At 43.7% G+C, this 19161-nt stretch overlaps 3 protein-coding genes across 3 annotated transcripts; 1 reads left to right on the forward strand and 2 right to left on the reverse strand.

The window, feature by feature from the left end:
- Nucleotides 1–506: 506 nt before the first annotated feature.
- On the reverse strand, nucleotides 507–3209 carry exosc7 (exosome component 7). Its single transcript, XM_061093080.1, has 8 exons — nucleotides 3122–3209; nucleotides 2830–2931; nucleotides 2506–2600; nucleotides 1642–1807; nucleotides 1457–1527; nucleotides 1248–1371; nucleotides 1013–1168; nucleotides 507–674 (listed from the first exon to the last, which is right to left on the reverse strand). Exons 1-8 carry the CDS (start codon nucleotides 3176–3178, stop codon nucleotides 570–572), a joined length of 876 nt encoding a protein of 291 aa, XP_060949063.1. The 5' UTR covers nucleotides 3179–3209; the 3' UTR covers nucleotides 507–569.
- A 338-nt stretch (nucleotides 3210–3547) lies between these two features.
- Nucleotides 3548–11676, forward strand: LOC133025834 (palmitoyltransferase ZDHHC3-like). The gene is made up of 7 exons (XM_061092599.1): nucleotides 3548–3881; nucleotides 6583–6914; nucleotides 7022–7146; nucleotides 7743–7839; nucleotides 7926–8007; nucleotides 8216–8346; nucleotides 9193–11676. Exons 2-7 carry the CDS (start codon nucleotides 6612–6614, stop codon nucleotides 9349–9351), a joined length of 897 nt encoding a protein of 298 aa, XP_060948582.1. The 5' UTR covers nucleotides 3548–3881; nucleotides 6583–6611; the 3' UTR covers nucleotides 9352–11676.
- Nucleotides 11677–14250: 2574 nt separating this feature from the next.
- Nucleotides 14251–17550, reverse strand: LOC133026198 (transmembrane protein 42-like). Its single transcript, XM_061093066.1, has 4 exons — nucleotides 17245–17550; nucleotides 15337–15483; nucleotides 15049–15244; nucleotides 14251–14947 (listed from the first exon to the last, which is right to left on the reverse strand). The coding sequence occupies exons 1-3, from the start codon at nucleotides 17419–17421 to the stop codon at nucleotides 15098–15100; spliced, it is 471 nt and encodes a 156-aa protein (XP_060949049.1). The 5' UTR covers nucleotides 17422–17550; the 3' UTR covers nucleotides 14251–14947; nucleotides 15049–15097.
- Nucleotides 17551–19161: the final 1611 nt, after the last annotated feature.

The raw sequence follows: 19161 nt of genomic DNA on the forward strand, positions 1-19161 counted from the left end.
AACAGGTTCTTTGAAAGCTCTGAGTTACCGGCCTCATTCGGAAAAAAATGTGATTTCAAGGCGTTTTTGGCAGCAGAGCAGCACTGAAATCAAAAGTTCTTCAATCATTTAATGAATCCTTCTGTGAAGTATTTTTATCTTTTAGTTTCAAACTGTCCAATGAGAGCTCAGGCCATGAATATGAATTTGTGTTGGAGCTGTGTGCTGCACAACAACAGGCCGCGTGGAAACAGTCCAGTCACATCTGGTGTTTCTGCGAAGACTTCAGCTTCACACAATCCTTCACCGACACGTGGCAAAGACAGAAGAACAAACAGAGGCTGGACTTCTACTGTGAACTCCAGCTTAACTGATCATCTATCAGTTATCAGTGATAGTGAAATCAAGTAGTAGTTGCTGCCTAATGCAATGTAAATCCCATCTTTTTGTGTTTATCAAATCATTAACACCACACTGCATTGTCTCCATTATCCAAGTTTCAGCAAATACAAAAACAAGCAAGACTCTACAAATGAAAAGTTTTATTAGAAAACTACGTTTACATGTACACATATCATGTAGATACAGTCCTAACCGAGGAAGCCGACCTTCTGTCTCTTCTTTCCCAAACTCTCCTCCTGCTGCAGCAGCTTAATGAGCGGAGCATGAAGAGCTTTACCGACCCGTTTACCGGCCTGGAGACAGAAAACAAAAAGGCATATTCATGGACAAATGAGATAAAAATAACCTTTTAAATTCAGTAAATAATCAATACTTCGACATTTTGTAAATATACTTATTAAAATACACACAACACATCTGATTTTCTTGGTTATTTTAAACCTTTATGCATATTAAAGATGCATCAACAGCTTCACCCATCTGACATAATAACCTGGTTATTAGCTCAAGGTCGACTCTCACTGCTTTTGTCATAGTAACGATTCCTAATAATAGAAAAACAGCACATTATGCTAATGTGGCAGCTGTGGAGGGCGAGGGCCAGATGGTGGAGGAGGACGGCCGGACTCACCTGTGTCATTTCAAAGATGCTCTCTGGATCCAAGCTGCCTCCGCCCACCTTCCTCGTGCAGGTGACCGTGCCCTTGTGTGTGACGGAGATGATGAGGCTCGCCACCGAGCACGCCTTCTCCTGCAGCGTCGCGTCCACCACGTGTCTGTGGCCCACCTGCACACAAACAGTGTGTACGTGTCATCGTTTGTGCGATAGTGGGCTTTATAAATAGAGCATCAGCAAGTGAGCTCACCTTGCACAAGGTCACGATACAGGGGACGTTTTCTACATTCAGCCTCACGCAGTCGTACGGGTCGTCCGACAGCTCAATTTCCTTTGCTCCCTCCTCATCTGCGGAAATGTGCACTTTGGGGATTCTGTCGGAACAATATAATAACTGTGAGAGATTTTAGGCTTAACAATCCAGACTTAAAATAAAAAGCAGAATGACACTTTACTTACTTTGTGTTGAAGAGCGCTGCTTTGATCGCTATTGAAATGGCATCGTACAAGTTTCCATCGCACTGCAGGAGCTGTAGAAACATACAGGAGGGAAAGATTATAAATCAAATAAGCAGTTCTCAGAGAAAACACTCTATAAAACTCCTTAAAGTTTGGATAGACGATGGGAATGTGTGACCACCCACCAGCACGTCCACGTAGAGCACCCAGCAGTGTTCTCCTGCACTGATACTCAGACTCTTCAGGTCCACACTGTGTTTGTTGTTGAACACTTTGTAGAGAGTGTTGCTCAGCTCCGTCCCCAGCTCGTCGCCTCCTCTGCCCTCAAACTCGGGGGTTGCATTGGCCGAACTAATGAAGGAAGGAGAAAACAAGACAATAAACATGCGTAGTAACAGAATGTCTATCCATCTGAGAGTTCCTATTCTTTCTTGAGTTAGTGGGAAAGAGGTGAGGAAGAATATGAAGGGAGAGCAGAGACTGACTGAGCCTACTACACAACTTTCCAAATGCATGTTGAAAGATGATTGTGTTGTGTTACATTACACAGGGAACAGACTATACAACTCCTCCTAGTGGCAGGGAATCAATTAAAACACTACTAAACCTTTTCACCTAAAATTACAAATATTTTAATTAGGAAAAATGTCATTTTGATACAGTAATTGGGCTGACATGGATTTGTTGTAGACCAAACTTTGAGGACATTTCACAGTTTTGTAATCTTCTTTCCCATAGCACTGAGGGATGTGTTTCAGATCATCCTGAGGACCAACATGTCAACTACATGTCAACAACATGTCAACAACACTGACTCTGAAATTCAAGATCAGGTGACTGAGTTTGAAAAAATACCTGTGGTGTGCTATTAAAATGCCATTTTATTGAATGCATATGTGTAAATATCTGATGGATGGTAAATGGAAAATGTAAGTGATGAAAGGAATATTAAAGTTAATACATAAAAAGTATAATTAGTTCAAATGATTAACTTGAAAACTAAATCTAACTTGATTCTTGTGATTCATGACTCTATGCACTGCACCTACCAGTCCACAAAGAACTCCAGATAACCTTCATTAGGTACCAGGGGCTTCGGTTTGCCTATGTCAGCCTTGATCCCAACCAGCACTGCAGTGTGGCCCTGAGGGAGACACAACACAAAATCCATCAGTTGGTGAAAATACACACAACGAAAGGCGAAGACACAATTACAATGGGCAAGTTGTGTGCACGAGAAATGAGTCAGAGCCTTTTTAGTTTAAAGAAGAATTAAATGAATGTTGGACTTGAGCTGCAGGTGCTGAGATACTGTGTAGGTGTTAGGGTTAGTGGTGTGTGTTTGTGTGTGTGTCTGTGTTGTGTATATATACCAGTGTGACTTTAGCAGATCCGTCAGTGTTGGACACCACGTCAGTCTCTATCTCCACGTGTCTGTAGTCCTCGCAGCCTCGTCCATCCACCCTCAGATCATCCTGAGGATCAACATGTAAACAACATGTCAACAACATGTCAACAACATGTCAACAACATGTCAACAACACTGGCTCTGTGAGCAACGTGCGGACACAGCTAGCCCTCCGGCGTCGTACAGCACAGCCCACAGCTCCACAGGGACATTATCCTCGGGTGGAGTTAGATACCGACGTGTGAAAACGAACTCACCCGTATCCCGTGTAGAATGTAAACTTTCTCCGCCTCACTGACTCGTACAGTCGCCATAATGTTGTAAAACCCACCGGCGGCGTGTGTGTGTGTGGGTCGCGTTAATTTTACGTCATAAAAAGCCGACGGGAAGAACAAAAAATCACTCTCGTTTGTGTTTGTCTGATTTGCTCACCTGCGTGTCCCGGACGATGGAAGACCCCGCCCAACCGGTGCAGCCAGACTGAAAAAAGCAGACTTGAACGTAAAAACACTTTTTTTAAAATAACCTTTCTTTGCGTTTACGGCCTATTTCACATGTTATTACGTATTTCAGCTGAATATGAGTGTTATTACAGCGGTTTACAGATTAAATAAAGAGCCGCTGCTTGTCAGACCTCACCCAGGGTAGCAGCGCTAAACACACACACACACACAGCCAGGGAGGCACTTCCGGGTTGGCTCTGCGGGGTTTTGTTGTCCCTCCGCCCGCAGAGCTGTTCTCTGGACCCGAGGCCTGTTTACGGAAGCTCGGCCCTCGGCTGTAGTTTCCACCCGGACCACACACACCCACGACCGGCTCGTCGGAACCGAGGCGGCGGCGGAGAGAGGCAGCGGGGCCGCGGGGAGCAGCTGCCCGGGGATCGGTGAGGCTGGGCCGGGGCTGAGAACCAGGAGGAGACTCCCTCCCCACGGTGGATCTGTTGTAACCTCACAAGCCTCCACACTACCAGGGGACTTCTTCAGGGAAACTTCTGCAGAGCCACCGGGAGACTGCGAGGTTTGTTTTAAACACCATATCCACCTTCTACTATTTATGTAATTTTATATAATGTTCAGTTTATAGACTGGGAAACCCCTGGGAACACAGATATCCTGTCACTTCCTGCTCCGGGTTACTTCACTTTCTGGAAGTTCACTCCTTGCAGTCCACCCTGATCCCCATGATAACGGTGCAGTCAGAACCAGAGGTTATCTAAGCAGCAGAAGAAACCTCTGCTCAAAGGCACTACAGCAGGACAGCTCATTTAAAACCCATTTATTAAGTTTTCCAACATAGTTTAGCTTCTGTTTCCGTTATCCTCCATTAAATCAAACCCACCAAACTCCAAAACATGTGCAAACAAAGATGCCATGTGTATTTACTTATCAGTATAATGCAAAGTAATTATGCAGGCAATTCACTTTCACTATCAAATCATTTGTCGTCCATATATTTATTATGTATTCTTTATCCGACACTCAATCATATGATTCAAACTCAAACAGAGTGAATGCAAAGTTTCCAGGTTCAAGCCTCAAACTTTACCTTTCAAATCGGATCTGATGTTTCCAGTGTCATAGATTTCCCTCAACTCAAATCCCAGTTATCAACATGTAGGACCCTGTCTAAATACTATGGAGGCACGGTGTTTGATTACTACTTGTGATACTGAAAAGATGTGATAAAGTTGAATAAATACACCCGGGGGAACGAAACTGAAATGACAGGTTTCCACTTTTCAGTATCAGAAACCTCTGATTTCACAAGCAGCCAAATGCAGTTAACTGACACTGTTAGGTAAAGGGGTTATCTCACCGGGAGGTCAGATCTATCTCCTTCTCATCTCATTCTTATCATCCTCCCTGCCCAAGAACATTCCTGTAAATCATTGCCTGGATATGTGACTGTGCCTTGTATACATTTGGAGTTAGTTCCCTGACACAGGGGGCTGTAAATCTGCAGGGACGTCATGATTAGCAGCATTTCAGCGGCTCTCAGCAGTTGTATCTCTTCCTCTGGTTTTGTACAAATGGAGAAGGTCGGTTCTCTGGAGAGTTTCTGTTACTTTTTAACTCATCCAGTCAGTCCCCTAAAGTGTAAACACATAGTCAATTACTGAAAGAAGAAATCTATAGACTTTCACAAAAGAATCCATTCACTGAGATGTTAATGAACCCTGGTTGATCAGTTTCAGTTTCATCCCAAGTCTCTTGTGACTGTGTGTGTTTCTCTTTTATCTGATCATCTGTGTTTTCAGTAAACATCATTTTTAGGGCCACTTTTTTTTAAGTAAAGTTATATAAGCAGTCGAGCAGTTTTCAATCCCCCATCCTGGAACCAGTTTGACTTGAAATGGCTCTGCTTCCCACATCTGAATGGGTCTGACACACAGTCACATGGATGACTAACAGTAATTTTGAGTGATGAAATCAAAACCTGCTTAACAAGGATTTCGTCCAAGAACTTGAAATTGTTTTGTCTTTTTTTTTGACGTAGATGAGTGAAATTGCCTCGATGAGAAGTCCTGTGCAGAAACTGGAAAAGAGAAGTGGTCTGGTTTGTTTTGCAGAATTCTATGATTTCTTCCTTAAAAAATATATGAATTTCATGTCTCTTTAAACCTAAATGTAAAAATACAACATTTAAGTAGACTACAATGGAAAGTAACCAAAAAAGCATTTATTCCACATCGTAAACACAATGAGAATCCAGACTTGACTTTGATTATTTTTGCTCCCAGAGGTGTCGTATAGTTTTCACTCCCATTAAACTCCTGCCCTCTGGGAACACGAGTTTCTGCCAGGATCATTGACCGGGCCCTAATTGATACGGACAAACAAGTGAGATTAGTCTATCGCTAAGTTAAACCTTATGGTTGGATTGGATCCTCAGGAATGTCACTGAAAGCTCAGGTTCAAGTTAGAACTACACTGAGGTGTAAGAAGCAGTTTTATTCCACTCTGTGTTATCTGTGTATAACAATGAGGCCTTTCTGACATTTTATCCTCTTGGAAGTCTCTTCATCTTCGTCCACCCACACTCAGACCGATCGCTTATCTGTCAGCCTTGTCTCCAGACAGAACAGGACTCACACTCCGGTCCACTCCAGCTCACGATTCAACTGTGTTCTAAGACCAAATGTGAATTTCAGTCTCTAAACTCAACACCAGCTTCTTTTTGGTGTGAGAGGAAAGTTAGTCTGCTGGGATCAGATCAGTCAGTGTTTGTTCCTCCTGCAGTTAAAGATTCCTCCAGAGATTTGTCCTCAACCTCATTTGCTGATTCTCTTTATCTTATCAGTCCCCTTCCTTCTCCATACTCCTCAAGGATGTAGTGTCCTCATTAGTCTGTTAACACAGACCGCTAATTGTTGAGGGACAGCACTCCTACAGTTTGAATGCAGACGGGACATATCTGCTTACAGAAGGGCGATTGATTCCTTTCCCATGGCCAGTAGAATAATTCTCTGTGTGCAGAGTTTGCAGCTTCATCTTTCGGTCGATATCTGGGATGCTTTGGCTTCATATTTGAATGGTGGGAGGACGTGGAGATGCGTCGTCCATCTTTATAAACGTCTTTATCAAGAAATAATCAGCAGATTCATACTCATTATGAAAATAATCACCATTCAGCTCTACGATTGAACCACAAACTTAATCCTAATCCCCTGTCTAACTCTAACTGTTTTCTTTTCATCTCTCTTCCCCTCTCCTTGCAGTATGTGGTCGGAGCCACGGTTGTTGTAGGATGAGGAGCCCGGCGCACCGCACCAGGGACATCGAGCGCCAAGCTGGCTACCTGAGGCCCGAGCACTGTGCCCCTCCCCCGCTCCGCAACAGCTCCGACACCATGTGGTTCATCCGCGACGGCTGCGGCATCGTGTGCGGCGTCATCACCTGGCTCCTGATCTTCTACGCCGAGTTCGTGGTGGGCTTCGTGATGCTGCTGCCCGCCAAGAACATGATCTACAGCTTCTTCAACGGGGTGGTCTTCAGCAGCCTGGCCTTCCTCGCCCTCGCCTCTCACGCCAAGGCCATGTGCACAGACCCGGTCAGTAAGACTCAATTAATCTATAGGAAACGTATCAGGTGACACCCAATGTAACAGAAACTATAATATCCCTCCTTGCCATGTCTTTTCTCCCCCGTCTCACCCAGGGAGCCGTGCCTAAAGGAAACGCTACCAAAGAATTCATCGAGAGCCTGCAGCTCAAACCGGGCCAGGTGGTGTACAAGTGTCCCAAGTGCTGCAGCATCAAGCCGGACCGAGCTCATCACTGCAGGTAACCTGACACCCATCAATGTGAGAGATGATTCACTGCAAACCCTGCACCTTGATTGTGAATCTGGGCGTGCAGCGTTCTGCTGATGTGTGCAGCTTCCAGAGGAGAGTCCTGGAGAGCCTCTCCCACGGGGGACTCCTCTCCTCTGTGTTCCTGCCCCTCCCCCCCCCCCCCTCTCCCTTCTGTGGTTTTTGAAGGGGTAGCTATGAGGCGTCTCCCTGTGGACTCTGCAGCTTGATAATAGGGAGTTTCCTCTGTGGCTGCTCAGTTTGCATCCTGGGATCTGGAGGCATGGAAAGTGCAAAAACACTCAGGAGTAATTGAATTGTAACGGCAGTGAGGCAGTTTGAAAGGAAAGGATGATTTTCCTTTGCTTAATATTGAGTCATCCTGTCCTGTGGTTCAAAAGACACTCTCGTCTCTAATGACCCATAACAAGCATATATCACGCTCAGTTTGGGAGCTTTTCAAACTGCTGAAGATGGACTGACAGTCTGTTATTAAAGTTATATATATATATACCACACATCTTGAATGGTCTGTTGACCATTTTTGTCTCATTTTCTCACCGTCACGATGAATGTGTGTGTCCACAGTGTGTGTAAACGCTGCATCAAGAAGATGGACCACCACTGTCCCTGGGTGAACAACTGTGTCGGAGAGAGCAACCAGAAATACTTTGTGCTCTTCACAGTGAGTGTTTGAGCACGATGATGCAAAATAATGAAGGAATGCATTAATACTCACCTCTTACCTTATTGTCTGATTTTGTTTTTCAGATGTACATTTCACTAATATCCCTCCATGCACTCATCCTGGTGGCTTTTCATTTTGTGCTCTGCTTTGAAGAAGACTGGACAAGTGAGTAACCACTTTCCACCAGTGACTGAACTGGTTTACCACTTCAGTTTCAAGGGACTGGTTGGGGTGGATATTCTTAAATGAAAAACTGCAGGATTATAATTTGGATTCATTAAAAAAAGGAGTGCATTTTAAATGTATTTCCAAAGGTTTTATACAGGAACAGAACTTATTTCTTTAAATGAAAACTCTTCCTCCTCTTCATCAGAGTGCAGCAACTTCTCTCCACCAGCGACGGTCATCCTCCTCATCCTCCTCTGCTTTGAAGCTCTCCTCTTTTTGATCTTCACTGCCGTCATGTTTGGGACTCAGGTTCACTCCATCTGCAGCGATGAGACGGTGAGTGAAGCTGCGGTAATTTCTCCTCCTCGTCCCTCCACTGTGACCTTCCTGGAAATGAATTTCAGCCACGGGTCCAGTGTCAGTGATGATGTTTGGAAGGCAGAGTGGTTAGGATCTAGGCATTATGGTATTTTATGTTTGAACATGCCCAAGGTTTCGACGATTCCAGGCATGTGCAGCGTGACAGAACTCGACCTGAGCCCAAATATAATTTAAAATACTTGTCCGAACCCGGCCCGGTCCATGGAGTTTAGTTAACCAGGCACAGGTGAAGGTTATAAACAGGAAAACAGTTTGCAGTGGAGCTGCCATTTATGACTCAGATCTGTCATCCAGAAGTACGTCAAACATTGACAAAGGTTAACGGTTCTAAATTCACACAGTTGGTTTTTGCAATAACACTCAGATGTAAATAACAACAGGTAAGGAGACAGTTTCCAGGGCGTTGAACTCATAACGTATCTGTTCTAAACCCTCATTAGGAGGGTGACTCACACTGTCATAATATCCACAAGAGAGATCATCTGTTTCAGTCCACTTCAGTCTCATAGAGCCTGTTATTAGTGTTTGTGTGTGTGTGTGTGTGTGTTTGTGTGTGTGTGTGTGTATTACTCATCAGGCAATACTGGGAGTGAGTCACTTCACTCTGATAAAGACTTCAGAGAGCTTTATACTTCAATTTGAAATCCCTGTGGATATTTTCTGTTTGTGCATTAAATTTTAAGGACCCAGCTTTATCTCCACAGGTGATACAGCCTGTATTTTGCATCAGCTTTGAATTTGAATCAGTGTTGGAGACTCTTTCTATCTTCTCACGTCTTCCATCGTGTCTCACTCCTGCAGGGTATCGAGCAGCTGAAGAAGGAGGAGAGACGATGGGCCAAAAAGTCGAGATGGATGAATCTGAAGGTGGTGTTTGGCCATCCCTTCTCCGTGGCCTGGCTGAGCCCGTTTTCTAAACCCGACCACGGCAAGGCGGACGTTTACCAGTACATAGTGTGAACACCGGAAACAAAGCTGAGCTCTGCTGCTGTGGAATAAGACTGATCGGTCCCGGGTCTCACGTCCTGTCGGCCGGACCTGAACGAGCATGAACTCCTTTCAACCACATACACATTTTCTTTCATTTATTGAAATTTCAGGGTATTCTAGTGTTGTTGTTTTTTTATATTGTCACCTTCTTTACATTTGACAGTTCCCCTCTTGGTGCTGACTGAGATTAATGACGTGTAGCTCAACAAAACCGACTGAGCAACTTGAAAAGGAGCACTTACTAAGAGTTGGTGACACAGAGAGAGTTCCGCCTTCTCCCGAGTCCATGTTCCTGCATCATTTCCTGCTTCCAATACTAAACAATGGGAACTGAAGTGCAGGAGGTTGTTGTTTTTTTGCACGGAACAGAACTGTCCAGGAGTTTTTTTTTCTTTTTCCACCATCTCTGTGATCCTGTCCTGTTTCTTTCTGTATTTCTCTTGATGCAATAGTATTTAGCTGGTTGCTGCGGATCATGTTGCCTTAGAACAGTGCATTAGTGAACGGTGGCATCTATTGTTTTTAACAGAAATGTTATTTTTTGCCTTAATGTGAAGGTCAGGGGGAGACACCAGTTCATATTGTTTTAAATCCAGAGGTTAGAACAAATCACACGTAAGAGCAATAGGAGTACGTTTTTAGTGCTGTCAGAAGAAGTAGAGAAGCATTAGTCTCACAGTGGCCAGTTAAAGTCTTAATCCTTTAAGATTTTAGTCCTGGCTGATTTGGCGTTTATTTACATTGCAACCAAACAAACTTGTGCTGCTTTAATTAAGAAGTGGGTCAATAGTTAGTACATTTTACATGATCATCAGCAAATTAGATCTGATTCATGCTGCACAAGTAGTTTACAACCAGAGACATTTTATAAAGATGAACGTCGAGTATCCGCTTCCACCAGGTATCCAGAAATTATATATATATTAATTTGATTTGTGTCCCACCCACAAACATGGAAAAGGGACAAGTGTCTTACTCAGTCAGTGCTGCTTGCTTGTCAGTGCCAACTCCTTGCGACAAATCAACTGTTTCCTTTGATTCCTTCCCAGTGAAAGCGGGTGAGTGTTTTGCAAGTTGAGTGCTTTTAGTGTGAAGAGTAAATGTAAAGAGTGTCAGGAAACACAGCACAGGTTTTAAATTAATTTGCAGAAATGAGTCGAAAGAAAATAGAAGTTGACACATTTCCTTCCACATTGGTTCTAAGAGACAGTTGGTGTCTATTTGCAGAAGAATGAGATGATGCAAGTGAAGGAGATCCGATCGGATGTTTCAATCTGCAGCAGTTTTCTTTGTCTCTGTAGTGGACGTATACATTGAATGTTTCGTGATTTCTTTTGTTACACTAAGTCTTTTTTCCGTTGAACTTTGTCTCATTTAGTTTTTATCGTTACACAATCTTTTCCACATCAGCCAAGCGTAAAAACATTTAAAAATAGCTGTTTGTTGTAAAAAAAAAAATAGTATTGATTCGTTTCAGGACAATCTTTAGGATTACAACTTCAAAATCAGAGACATTGCAGGTGAAGACAATTGTTTAGACTCTAAGGAAACACATGGGACGCTCTGTGTTAAACTACCATCAGGCAGTTTGATCATCATCCCAGTCACCAGCTTAGATGGAAAAGTCAGGGAATAAAAAAAGAGTTGCTCTCTGAATGCACTGTAGTTTAATTGACACTCGCTCATTTGACAGAATTAGTTTATGGATAATCCAGTTTGTCGTAGATGGTAGATGTGAGCCTGACTGGAGGCAGCAGTGAAGCCTGACAGGGTGACAGTGTGATACAAATTTGGGCGAGTGGAAACCGTTTGCCTGAAAGAATAAGTCTAGAAATGCCCGTTTTACTTCACCCAGTGTGACGAGGAGAATTCCACCCGGACAGGAAATGCCCCACTTCCGAACATTTCCACAAAAACAAACAAAAAGGCCTTTGCCCAGATGTGTCTGAACGCCTTACTTATTACTGCATCATTTTTTTATAGATGAGCAGAATCCAGAGAACATTAACCTACGTGTTGCCAAATTGAATCCCCTTGATCAACGGAGGCAGTGTAGTGACCATTTCAAGTGTAGAGCATGCATTGTCAGGACTGACGTTTTCTTAGATTTTTTAAAAATCACTTGGAGTTTTTTAATCGATGTCAAAACGTTGCTTCACGGTGCACAGACACAGTCAACCAGCGTTCTTCTTTTTCTTCGACTTTCTGTGTGGTCGGGTTTGAATTACCGAAGACCACGTTCGTTTTTCTTTGTTAATTTTGACTGTGGTATGTTTAAATGGGAATGAAATAAAACTATGTGACTGCTTTATAGCTTTAGTTATAGTTTACTGACTCACTTTAATTTGGTAGATAAGGTCTCACTTGAAGATTTTGGCACTAGATTTTAATTTAATGGATATTTGATACTATGTCTCAAAGAAATTACAAATTATAATGAAAATAGCCAAATATCCTTTAAACTAATTGATAACTTTCTTTTGCATACCATTATTTAACATCTTTAAATTGGGAAAAGTACAAGTACTTTCAGACTAGCTCAAGGCACACATCCCATCCAGCTGTATCATAGTAAGCCCTCTGTATTAAAACATCATGTTTGAATGCAAAGAAAGGACACTGAGCTTAATGGGTTCAGTTCCTCTTCGCTGCAGGAAAACCACAGACCTTCACATCTAATTGTACTTCTATGGATGAAGAGCAGCTCGGAGAAGCCGCTCTGTGTGAAGCCGTCTACTGAACGTCTCCCTAAAGCCAACGTGAGCGACGGAAACAGGAAACTTGTTTGTCGGATAAGATGTTTATTTAATAATTTAACAGTGTTTCTTCCCTCGGGCAGAGACGACAATTCACGCATCACCCATTAAGTGTCTGCTATCAACAGAATATATTTACACTTTTACAAACATCTGTAAAACACATTGTCAGGTTTATATCAGAGCAATCAGCCTCTCCCTATCGTGGTCTGCTCGTACGGAGAGAACCAACACAGACGAGCTTCTTTCACTTTAAATTCAAAATATTAGGACTGAACACACTTGTGTGGCTCTGCTGTCAACAGTACAGCTTCAAATACTTAAAATCCTAATTGATTCAATGGTTTCTGATACCTGCAGCACATGAACTCGTCAGTTTAGTTTTATAATCTCTCCGTATGCTCACCTACAGTTTATGTGCAGATGGACATAAATACATCCCACTCAGGGCCATGCCTCTGTCACAGGGCTTTAAATGTGGCTACTGCAGAGCTCTGATTGGTTATATTACACTGAGAGTGGGTTCACAGGTCCATGGTTTCCCCTCAGGTCACATCATTTCATGCCGTTAAGTGGAAATAAAAGCCAGGCACCATAACATTTTCAAAATAAAAGCAAAAATCACAGATATTAAAGGTACCGTATGTTAACAGAGTTGTTTGACATTTTGGGAAAATCAGCTTGGTTTCGTTTTCTCAACACAATGCAGATGACTACACACTAGTGAAAACATTTAATTTAATTTATGCCTTTCTCCTAAATCTTACACCCTGGACCTTTAATGATGCTCCTAGGAAGGTTTTGTTATCGTTGCAAAGACCAGGCTACCTGTTCCCTCTGTTTCTAGTCTTTATGCTTAGCTAGGCTAATTGAATTCTGGCTCCAGCTACAGAGAACAACAAAAAGCAAATAAGCAGAATTTCCCAATTTGTCTGACAACTCTGATAAACGACTCAACACACCCAGGATCCCAAAACATGGAGGCACAAACAAGGGCTGAAAAAATCCTGCACGGTGAGTGAACGGCCCTGCTACAAAAACCACGCAGCCGACCCTTAGTATGAGATATAGTCACATTGTCACTGCAGTCACATTAATAGGGATGCATGTAAATCTCATGATACGATTCCTGCACAGCAGCGGTTGGAAGGACATGTGATAGAAAGGTTTGTGCGACGCTGCTGTGGAATAGTACAGCCCCGTTTGATAGCTACCATTATGCAGTTATATTAAGATATGTTTCCAAACAACAGCACAGTGTTTTTAAAACGCCATTCAACGAAGCAGCCTCAGATGTCATGCGAACAGACAACATCCGTCTTGTAGCAGGTATTGCCATTTTTCTGCCATCCATTATTGATGCTCAAAGCTCCTTCGCTTACACACGTCACAGTGTCACATGAGATTTTAAAGGAAGTATGTTATTGCACTCTTGCAGACAACTCCAGGGATGAAGAGGGAAGCTCGGGGCTCTAATAAACCGAAAGAGAGAACGAGCTATGGACTGATGTTTCCGACGTGCAACAGAATAATACGAGATTTTAAATGCAGGGATTTATAAATCTAAAGCAGCCGAAAAGTCCAGTGTGATGTGTCTGACGCTGGAGAGACAGTTTGGTCACGAGATAAATAAAACAATGTGGCTCACTCCGATGTGAAATGACTCTGCAGGAGACCAGCTGCTTCCGGATCACAACACGTGTCATGCTCTCTTTCTTGAGGTTAAGATTCAAGCTGCCGAAGATAAAAGAAGAAAGACCCCGGTGCCGGGCGAAATCGCCACACCAGGGTGGAGCCTTTCAGCGCTACATCACTGGGGTTATTACTTGAGAATTACACCTCTTTAGCTTCATGTGTGTATAACATCGCTTTGAGCATGCAGACAATGGAGTGTCGGTGTAGGATGTTTACAGTGAGTGTCTGAGTAACTTAAGGGAATGTAAGTAAGGAAAGCTGTCGTGATCCAAACAGCTGCAGTTTATAACACACAGTTTGATAGATGGTAACATGCACATGGGAAACGATGCAATTTACCCAAAAGATTTTGTCAATATGAGCACAGGTCCTCACGTTATATTCACATACGTGTTATCTTATTTTATCTTATTCTTCCTCCCGGAAATACGCTTATTGTTTTTCCTGCTGAGAGTTGAGAGAGAGGATCAGTGCTTTTCCTCCAAAAAGCTCCAAGCACTTTGAATTTTTTATTTAAAGTTTGAGATTTTCAAACCATTTAACAAAAAATGTAATGACACCAGCTTCTCAAATGTGAATCTTCTGGGTTTCTGACTGATGTCTGTGTCTGTTTGTTTCCTTATATGTCAGCAGGATAACACAAAAAGAACAGAACTGAAATTGCACCGAACCTGGTGGAGGGTTGAGGCAAAGACCAGGAGAGAATCACAGGCTCCAGAGTGGATCCGGTTAAAGGTTCGGATCCAGAATGTGTTTTTATCACTCAACTACATTGCGAGTTAGGGCATTTTTTAAATAACAAATCTTCTCTATTCTCAGCAAGAAAGCAAATGTACGTATTTCCCAAAATGTAGAATTATTCTTTCTTTACATCTGCTGTGTAAGCCTGTGAGTTATTGTTGTGCTGTTGTGGACTAAATAGTTTCCAAAACATAAAGCTAGTGTAATTTTTTTGCTTCGTTGTGAGTCTCTGGATGAGGATGATATTGGGACGTCAGGGGAAAGTGGATGCAGGCGTCTGTTACTTTGTCTCCACCAGCCACAGTGAAGCTGCACCGTGGACAGAGTCGGCATCTCCTCTGATTTCAGAACAGCAGCTGGCACGGCTTCACCACCTGCACTGATACAAAAAGAAGGATAAATAGTTTTAAAATGTATTTTAAATCTTATTTTAAAAGCAGAGGAGTTAGTTGCTGAACTGAAACACAGCACGTACCAAAGCCAGCAGGAGCCAGGCTGAACTGAACTAGTGGAGACCAGACATATCATTCATCCTTCTGGGCGACGGCGCTCTGGTGTCCCTCCTGTGGTGCGACCCTCTGCAGCACCAGCAGGCCGGAGAAGGTCAGAGAGATCCCAACCCACCACAGTGTTATCTGGGCTTCACCAAAGATCAGCTGCCCGAGGAAAGCCTGCGGAGATGGAGAAGGAATCAGGGTGAATTAAGTTCCTTCAGAACAGAGTCTGAGACGAGAAAGGAAGCAAACGAGAGGCGGCTACTTACGGAAGATACGAAGTTGGAGGCGGTGGTGGTCACAGTGGTTTGGGTGGAGGAGGAGGAGTACCTGAGTGCTTTTGCAAGGAAGGTCCACATCACAGCGTTACAGGTGAACAGGAGTCCGCCACACAGCAGCCTCAGAGGGATGTGGAGCTGGAAAACACAAACACAAGCTCGTACAAACAGCTCACGACAACTCACATCGCTCGAGACAAACGACAAACGACAATCTCAAAGACAGTTTCTCCTCTGGAAACATGGCGACCTCCGTGGAAGGAGACCCTGGATACAAACATCCAACAAAATTTAGGATTCCTACAGTCTCACATGATTAATATACTAAAAATAACATCCCTCTGCGAGCCAAGGGCCACAGGGACGTGACTTCTATTGTGAAATCTAATTGTGTGAGCAGAAATTGTGCCGAGTTTAAACCCGGGGCTTTGGACGCATGCAGCTCTTCAGTTCTCCTGCAGATTAGAGGTCACAGCTTGACGTCTCCACCGCCTCACGCTTCAAACTGCTGCCTGCGGAGGTTTCTGACGTCAGCGTGTGCAGAGAGCATGAAGGTCATTGAGGAAACATGACACCCCCCCCCCCTCCCCCCCCCCCCTCACACACACACACTCCCCCATGCTCAGACACCGTCAGGGGCCGAGCAACGCGACAACACATCACACTGCAATGTCATTCAGCACGAGGACACGGCATGCAGCTGCAGCATGGGGTCTCCCGTGTGATGCTGCTGCTGATGCTGAGGGAGGAGGGGAGGAGAGGAGGAGGAGGTGGGAGAGGAGAGGAGAGGAGAGGGAGATAAAATGAGAGTAAAGGAAAGGAAAGGAGGAGAGGAATCAGGGAGAAAGTGAAGGGTAGAGGAGAGGAGAGGAGAGGAGAGGAGAGGAGAGGAGAGGAGAGGAGAGGAGAGGAGAGGAGAGGAGAGGAGGAGAGGAGAGGAGAGGAGAGGGGATCAGGGAGGAGGTGGAGAGGAAAGGAAAGGAAAGGAGAGGATAGGAGGTGAAGATGAGTCAGGGAGGAGGTGCAAAGTAAAGGAAATGAGAGGAGAGGATGAGGTCGACAGGAGAGGAGATGGAGTCAGGGAGGAGGAGAGGAGATGGAGTCATGGAGGAGGTGGGGAGTAAAGGAAAGGAGGGGGGGGGTAAGGAGGAGAGAGGCAGGAGGTGGACAGAAGAGGAGATGGAGTCATGGAGGAGAGTAAAGGAAAGGATAGGAATTGAATAGGAGTCAGGCAGGAGGAGGAGAAGAGATGGATATGGAGTCATGGAGGAGAGTAAAGGAAAGGAGAGGAGGTGAATAGGAGTCAGCCAGGAGGTGGAGAGGAGAGGAGATGGAGTCATGGAGGAGGTGGAGAGGAGAGGAGATGGAGTCATAGAGGAGGTAGAGAGTAAAGGAAATGAGGAAAGGAGGTGGACAGGAGAGGAGATGGATTCAGGGAGGAGGTGGAGAGTAAAGGAAAGGAGAGGAGGTGAATAGGAGTCAGCCAGGAGGTGGAGAGGAGAGGAGATGGAGTCATGGAGGAGGTGGAGAGCAAAGGCAAGGATAGGAGGAGAATAGGAGTCAGCCAGGAGGTGGAGAGGAGAGGAGATGGAGTCATGGAGGAGGTGGAGAGTAAAGGAAAGGAGAGGAGGAGGTGGACAGGAGAGGAGATGGAGTCAGGGAGGAGGTGGAGAGTAAAGGAAAGGAGAGGAGGTGAATAGGAGTCAAGGAGGAGGTGGAGAGGAGAGGAAAGGAGAGGAGGAGAATAGGAGTCAGCCAGTAGGTGAAGAAGAGGGGATCACCAGCACCTCCCGTCCCCAACTTCCTCCGGGAGCACCCATCCCTCTCTCAGACACACACACGCTGCAATATTCACACCACCTCCATCCCCATCGTGTGAATAATGCACCGCCTCCTCACCCGGTCACAGGTGGTGGTCTCGTCCGCTTGTCTGAACCTCCTCTGCTCCCCCCACGTCCGGAGCCCGCTCTCGCACACTCCCTTCAGGTAGTCCGCTCCCAGGGACAGCTTGGCCGAGGACGAGGCCACAGCTCCGAGGAATCCCGCCAGCAAAGCGTACACAACTCCGGGGAACATGGTGCTGAGGATGATGGCGGAACCCTGGGCTCATTCTTCCCGAACAAACCTCCACATCTCTGCTGCTGCTGCTGCTGCTGGTCCGGATCGAGCTGCCCGCATCGTGCTGTGTGTGTCCGTGTGTGTCCCTGTGTGTGTGTGTGTCTGTGTGTGTGTCACCGAGCACGTTCTCCTGCACTTTCTACCCACAACCGTCCGGTGGCAGTCAAACAGCACATGTTCAACCCGGAGCGGTGCAGTGGTTGGACCGAAAAGACCCAGTGGCATTCTGGGAGTTGTAGTTCCATAATTTTGTAACCTTATAAATTGTATAACCTAGTAGCTGCAATAAGGTGTCTGAAATAATAGCAACAATATGAATTATAACAACAATAAGAGTCGTACAATTTTTTATCTGGGATTAATTTAGTTATAAAGTACATATTATACATATTATTATTATATTTATTTACATATGTATTCATTATATTTATGTATTATTATATGTGTTATATGTATTATTTTATTATTGATTTGTATTATTGATAATGCTTTTATTACAACTGTTTTTGTTGTCATTACTACTGCAACTACTACTACTACATCTTTATTGCGTATTCATTTGTATAATAAAATAATACTAATGTTATGTATAATACAAAATAATTAAATACTCAAATAACACGTATAGTATAGTATAGTATAGTATAGTATAGTATAGTATAGTATAGTATAGTATAGTATAGTATAGTATAGTATAGTATAGCATTTTAACAATGCAGTCCCCTATTCTGTACCCTTATTCTGGGAATTGTAGTTCAATAATTTCATAACCATGGTTGAATACAAAATAACCTTGATGCAGTAAAAGGTGTCTTGGAACATAGTGGAATTATAAAAATGTACACTATAATAAAAAGAAGAATAACTCTTATTCTTCTTATTAAGGACGGAGTGTAGGTATTCCAGGAAAGCCTCCTGTTCCCCTGTGCCGTGATGCTAGAGAAGAGGGCAATCAATGCTAACGTAATGTCCTTGAGTGTGGGAACGACTCCACTCTATCCAAACGGCTTGAATCCCAGGGACCGACCCCAGTTCCCTCCAGCATACTGATGAGCTCCATTATAAAGAATAATTATAACAAAGCGTTTAGATGGGATGCGTGGGAGGTGAGCGTATAGGAGGTAGATGGCTGCACATGATCCTGATTCTCTTTCCTCTGTGGACTTTACAGAGAGATGAGCTCGTCAAAGAGGAAGAAGAAGAATAGGACTGAATTCTTCTTCTTATTAGGGAATTTAAAGGAGCTATTGTCATGAATGTATGGTGTGAATGTATTAATCAGAGCGTCATGATTAAAAGGTATCATTAAATTCAATGGCAAAAAAGAATGGCTTATACCTCCGCCAAGGTCGACATTCCTACTAACGTTTGTCTAGTTCTTATGGTAGGAATATATTTATACAAAAAAGAAAGTGGTCTAAATACATATTGATCAAAAAACATTGTTAAAAATAGTAAGAACCTGTATCAGCCCCCTTAACCAGCATCCCTCTACTAAGTTTGATGGAAATTGTAGTATATGGGTAATAAGTCCATACATTGGATTTAAAAAATAAACAATATTCTAGTGATCCAGCTATCAAGTCGGTGGTATTAGAAAGAGTTCCTTTCAGTAGTAGAAAAGTTGACACTACAATATGGGTAATATGGGTAATTCTCCTGACAAATAAACAAACAAGCAAATCCACAAAAAGACAA

This window comes from Limanda limanda, chromosome 19 (genome assembly GCF_963576545.1).
Source record: "Limanda limanda chromosome 19, fLimLim1.1, whole genome shotgun sequence".
Lineage (NCBI taxonomy): Eukaryota > Metazoa > Chordata > Actinopteri > Pleuronectiformes > Pleuronectidae > Limanda > Limanda limanda.